Below are 5,490 nucleotides of genomic sequence, written 5' to 3' on the forward strand. Positions count from 1 at the left end.
GTGCCTTTTTTTGCTAAAATAAAGTGCATTTCACTATTAATACATTTAAAAAACACATTTCCACATAGTAACACGGTGCTCTTACATTTATTGTTCAGTTGCATTTTGACAGCTATAAAGAGACAACAGCGAATCTGCTTTCAACCCGGGTATTAGCTGTTATATTAGATTTCTATTGGGCATGTGGATATGCAGGGAATGGAGGGATATGGATTATGTGCAGGCAGGTAAGTGATGGTCTTGGCATCATGTTGGGCACAGACATTGTGGGGTGAAGGGTTTGTTCTTGTGCAGCATTGTTCTATGTTCTACTTAAGTGTTTTATATACTTACAAAGATTACTTACGACCTAGCACGACAAAACTTTACAGACTATAAAAAGTAATTTACTGGTGATTGTTATCATATTAGATAGTTGCTGGCAATGTTCAGTTGGTCAATGATGGAAAATCTATATAAATGATATGGGTCATGAACCACCATTGACTAATACCTGTTTCTGTATGAGGAACCATTGACGCCTGTGAACTAAAGTGCAACAAAGTGACATGATAATAAATATTTCCGTGGATTTAAACGAATATTTTATCATGTTACACATGAGATGCGCAGTCCCTTTTACTGGCAGTATTTTCTTTAAGGAAATTATTTTCTCAATTTAATCAGGAGGATTTTGATTTCAATGTAATTTTGTTAATATAGAGTTAAAACATAAAATGGGTTCAGATTCAAACAGCGGACAACTTAATATTCATAGTGCCTTTGTTATTTAAAAAAAAAGTTTTATAATGAAGACATAGGGAATTGCAGATGCTGGAATCTTGAGTAGAACACAAAGGTGCTGGAGGAACTCAGCAGGTCGGACAGCATCTGTGGAAGAAATGGATACGTGACGTTTCGGGTTGGGACCCTTCTTCAGACTGAAGAATAATGTTTTATCACGGCTGGGTTCCAGGGTATAAATTTGAGAGGCGTAAATAAGGTAGACAGTTAGAACCTTTTTCCCAGGGTGGAAAGGTCCAACTCTAGAGAGCTATAAGGTGAGAGGGGGAAAGTTTAATGGAGATGTGTGGGGCAAGTGTTTTTACACAGAGAATAGCGGGGACATGGCAGATGCAGTTTAATGTAGATAAGTGTGAGGTTATTCACTTTGGAAGTAAGAATAGAAAGGCAGATTATTATCTGAATGGTGTCAAGTTAGGAGGAGGGGGAGTTCAACGAGATCTGGGTGTCCTAGTGCATCAGTCAATGAAAGGAAGCATGCAGGTACAGCAGGCAGTGAAGAAAGCCAATGGAATGTTGGCCTTCGTAACAAGAGGAGTTGAGTATAGGAGCAAAGAGGTCCTTCTACAGTTGTACCGGGCCCTGGTGAGACCGCACCTGGAGTACTGTGTGCAGTTTTGGTCTCCAAATTTGAGGAAGGATATTCTTGCTATGGAGGGCGTGCAGCGTAGGTTCACTAGGTTAATTCCCGGAATGGCGGGACTGTCGTATGTTGAAAGGCTGGAGCGATTGGGCTTGTATACACTGGAATTTAGAAGGATGAGGGGGGATCTTATTGAAACATATAAGATAATTAGGGGATTGGACACATTAGAGGCAGATAACGTTCCCAATGTTGGGGGAGTCCAGAACAAGGGGCCACAGTTTAAGAATAAGGGGTAGGCCATTTAGAACGGAGATGAGGAAGAACTTTTTCAGTCAGAGGGTGGTGAAGGTGTGGAATTCTCTGCCTCAGAAGGCAGTGGAGGCCAGTTCGTTGGATGCTTTCAAGAGAGAGCTGGATAGAGCTCTTAAGGATAGCGGAGTGAGGGGGTATGGGGAGAAGGCAGGAACGGGGTACTGATTGAGAGTGATCAGCCATGATCGCGTTGAATGGCGGTGCTGGCTCGAAGGGCTGAATGGCCTACTCCTGCACCTATTGTCTATTGTCTATTGTCTATTGACCTGGAATGCATTGCCTGGGGTGGTGGTGGAGGCAGATATGATTGTGCCATTTAAGAGGATTTTGGATAGGCACATGGAAGTGTAGGGAATAGAGGCATATGGATCATGTACAGGGAGATGAGATCAGTTTAACTTGACATCATTGTGGGCCAAAGGGCCTGTTCCTGTGCTGTAATATTCTAACTATATTCTGTCATAGCTCAGGTGCTTAGGAATTTGGAAGAAAGCACAGATTATGAAGTGAAAAGTGAGAATGTGGTTCAAAGCTGTACAGTGATTGAGAGCATCAACGAAGGTAGTGAGGAGGTCATTTTTAGTTGGTTGTATTTAAAAATGTGCTTCTCTCCTCTCCTGTCCCTGCCCCACATATAATTTCAGTTAATGATTCTAATAGTGTTTCTTAAAACTACATCCAAACGAACAAGAAAAAAAGATTAAAATCAACCAGTTTATCTTCTGCTGCTTACAGATTAAACTAACGCATATTGTTCTTAAAATAGTAGATAATAATATTCTCTTTCTAACTTTTGTATATTGGAAGTATAACACATTATCTCAGGAACCAATTATATTATTAATACACATCTTTCACATTGAAACACCAAAGTGCTGAAAGTCCTGGCAATATATGCAGTGATTTATTAAGATATTGCTGTATGTATAGAAAATTAAATCACTTAAATAGTTTCAAGAGTTTAGAAATGGAAGCGACCATCTGTAAATAATTTAAACACCAGAAAATATTTGTTTACAGAACGCACAAAAAAAACTATTAGCCACGATAATATTTTTGTAGATTTAAATTGCAGGGGAAGAGGGGAGGGATTTAAAAAAAAAGACGGCGATGTTGGTACCTCTCGTAGGTCAGGTCGTGGAAAAGCCACCGGTGAATAAACCTGAACGTATAAATAGCGAGAAGAGTTGAAGTTTGAAGTGAAATAAATCACGGTGAAATAAAGCAACGAGGAACTGCCTGAGAAAATATACAGTTGCTTTTAAGTGGACCCATTTAACAATTCATTATACGTCGCTGGGGGAGCGCACTCGTAGTAAGAAGTTGGGAGGGATGCAACCACAACAGACGAGCCACAGAGCTTTCTGGATCTCCTGGTTTCGGAAGGCGTAGATGACAGGGTTGATGATGGAGTTGTAGGTGGCTGGTAGCAGGGTGGCGTACGTGTAGATGGACGGGTAGGTGTAATCGGCCACCAAACAGTAAACGGTGAAAGGCATCCAGCAGGCAGCGAAGGTGCCCAGTATGATGGCCAAGGTGGAGACCCCCTTCCTGGTGGTCACGTAGTGAGATGTGGCCAGGAAGTGGTGCTGGAGGGCGATCTTGGTGGGCGTGCCTCATGACTATCTTGCAGATCTGGATGTATAGTTGGAGCATCATCGCGAACATCAGCAGGAAGGAGACGGAGAGCACGGCCACGTTCTTCTTGGTCAGGGGCTTGACCACGCTACAGGTGGACTCGTCCTTCAGGCAGTTCCAGCCCAGGACGGGCAGAAAGCCCAGGGAGGCGGACAGACCCCACAGGACCACCAGCATCACGTAGGTGAAAGTCACCGTCCTTTCCGAGTTGTATGTCAGCGCGTAGTAGAGAGAGAGGTAGCGGTCAATGGTGATAGCCAGCAGGCTACAGATGGAGGCGGAGAAAGAGGCCATCACCAACCCCACGGTCACCAGCCTCACCGCCTCCGAGGGGCAGCAGGTAGGCGAACGCGAAGTGGGCTATCAGCCCTACTCCGGCCAGGAGGTCGGCCACAGCCAGGCTGCCGATCAACACGAACATAGGGGCTCGGAGGCTGGGGCTGTGGAAGATGGTCACCACCACCACGGCGTTCTCGCAGGAGATGACAGTGCCCGAGGTGCAGAGCAAGATGTCCCACGGGTTGACACCGTCCGGGAACGGCACCAGCGCAGAACCATTGTCCAGCGACTGGGACAACCAGCGGCTATGTTCACGGGACGTGTTCTGGAGCTCTGGGTTCATGATCTCCCACTGTCTGGCCTAACGCTGGCAGGGAGAGAGAGGAGAGGGAGAGAGAGATAGAGAGGAGAGGGAGAGAGAGATAGAGAGGAGATGGAAAGAGTGATAGAGAGGAGAGGGAGGGGAGAGAGAGAGAGAGAGAGAGAGAGAGAGAGAGAGAGAGAGAGAGAGAGAGAGAGAGAGAGAGAGAGAGAGAGAGGAGAGGGAGGGGGGTGAGAGAGAGAGAGAGAGAGAGAGAGAGAGAGAGAGAGAGAGAGAGAGAGAGAGAGGAGGGGAGAGGGGGAGAGAGAGAGAGAGATAGAGGAGAGAGGAGAGGGAGAGGGAGAGAGAGAGAGAGAGATAGAGGAGAGGGAGGAGGGGAGAGGGGGAGAGAGAGAGAGAAAAAGAGAGAGAGAGATAGAGAGGAGAGGGAGGGGGGAGAGAGAGATAGAGAGGAGAGGGAGAGGGGGAGAGAGAGGGATAGAGAGAGATAGAGAGGAGAGGGATAGAGAGGGGGAGGAGGGGGAGGGGGAGAGAGAGAGAGAGAGAGAGAGAGAGAGAGAGAGAGAGAGAGAGAGAGAGAGAGAAGTGTACAATCAAGGTCCACTGAAACACACATGAAATAAAACCAGCCACCCGCCAATATCGACCATACATCTCTCCCAAATCTCGACCTTCGCGTTCCTCCACACGCTCACCGGCAATCTAGCACTGCTTCAGTAGAAGATTGCAACATGAATCACTAGACATGCACACATTGGAAAAATAAAGATGCTCTGCGGCTTACCTTGGAGCTCTGTCGCACTGTCCCCATGAGTTCCCTTCTCACTGCACCATCTCTCCCTGCATTGCCATTGCCATTGCTATTGCTATTGCTATTGTCCAGCCTCTCGTCCCCTCCGGGTCTCACTCACGGCTCCCCCTCCCCTCCCCTGTCCCGCCGCCCCCGCCACACGTCGCACACACACACACACACACACACACACACACACCAGAAGCCGGGTCCAGCCCCCGATTGCTGCTGGCGACGCTGCCGGGGCGCATCGCTGTGTGAGCTGAGCTGTGCTGGGCTGGGATGTGCTCAGTCCACACACACACACACACACACGTCATTCGCAGCAAACCAGACACAAGCGGCGCATTAAAGAGACCTCCACCGGGTCCCTGTCTCACCAGGTGCTGCCGGGAGCTTCCCTTCCCTCCCCCCTTTGCCAGCATCAGCAGAGACTAACCCACAACACCCTGGCCACACTCTCACTTCACTCCCGCCAGCGTGAAGAAGCTTTCAGAGCCTGAAAACTCTGACATCCAGGTTCAGGAACAGCTTCTTCCCTGCAGCCATCAACCTATTAGAACACTACAAACTCTAAATAAGCTCTGAACTACATAGACTTGGTTGGGTCGCTGGTTTTGTCTTTGCACTATTATTGCGTGTGTGTGTGACCCATCCTTTTTCTCTAGAGATGCTGCCTGACCGCTGAGTTACTCCAGCACTTTGTGTCGATCTTTGGTATAAACCAGCATTTGCAGTTCCTTCCTACACACGATTATTGTGTGTTTGTTTATTTGTGTA

At 47.1% G+C, this 5,490-nt stretch overlaps 1 protein-coding gene across 1 annotated transcript; it reads right to left on the reverse strand.

The window, feature by feature from the left end:
• Positions 1–1,488: 1,488 nt before the first annotated feature.
• gpr12 (G protein-coupled receptor 12) lies at positions 1,489–4,831 on the reverse strand. Its single transcript, XM_078403056.1, is given in 4 exon segments — positions 1,489–3,282; positions 3,284–3,652; positions 3,654–3,965; positions 4,705–4,831. Coding segments are annotated over 3 exon segments (972 nt in total). The 5' UTR covers positions 3,942–3,965; positions 4,705–4,831; the 3' UTR covers positions 1,489–2,967.
• Positions 4,832–5,490: the final 659 nt, after the last annotated feature.

The sequence above is a fragment of the Rhinoraja longicauda genome, chromosome 7, assembly GCF_053455715.1.
Source record: "Rhinoraja longicauda isolate Sanriku21f chromosome 7, sRhiLon1.1, whole genome shotgun sequence".
NCBI lineage: Eukaryota > Metazoa > Chordata > Chondrichthyes > Rajiformes > Arhynchobatidae > Rhinoraja > Rhinoraja longicauda.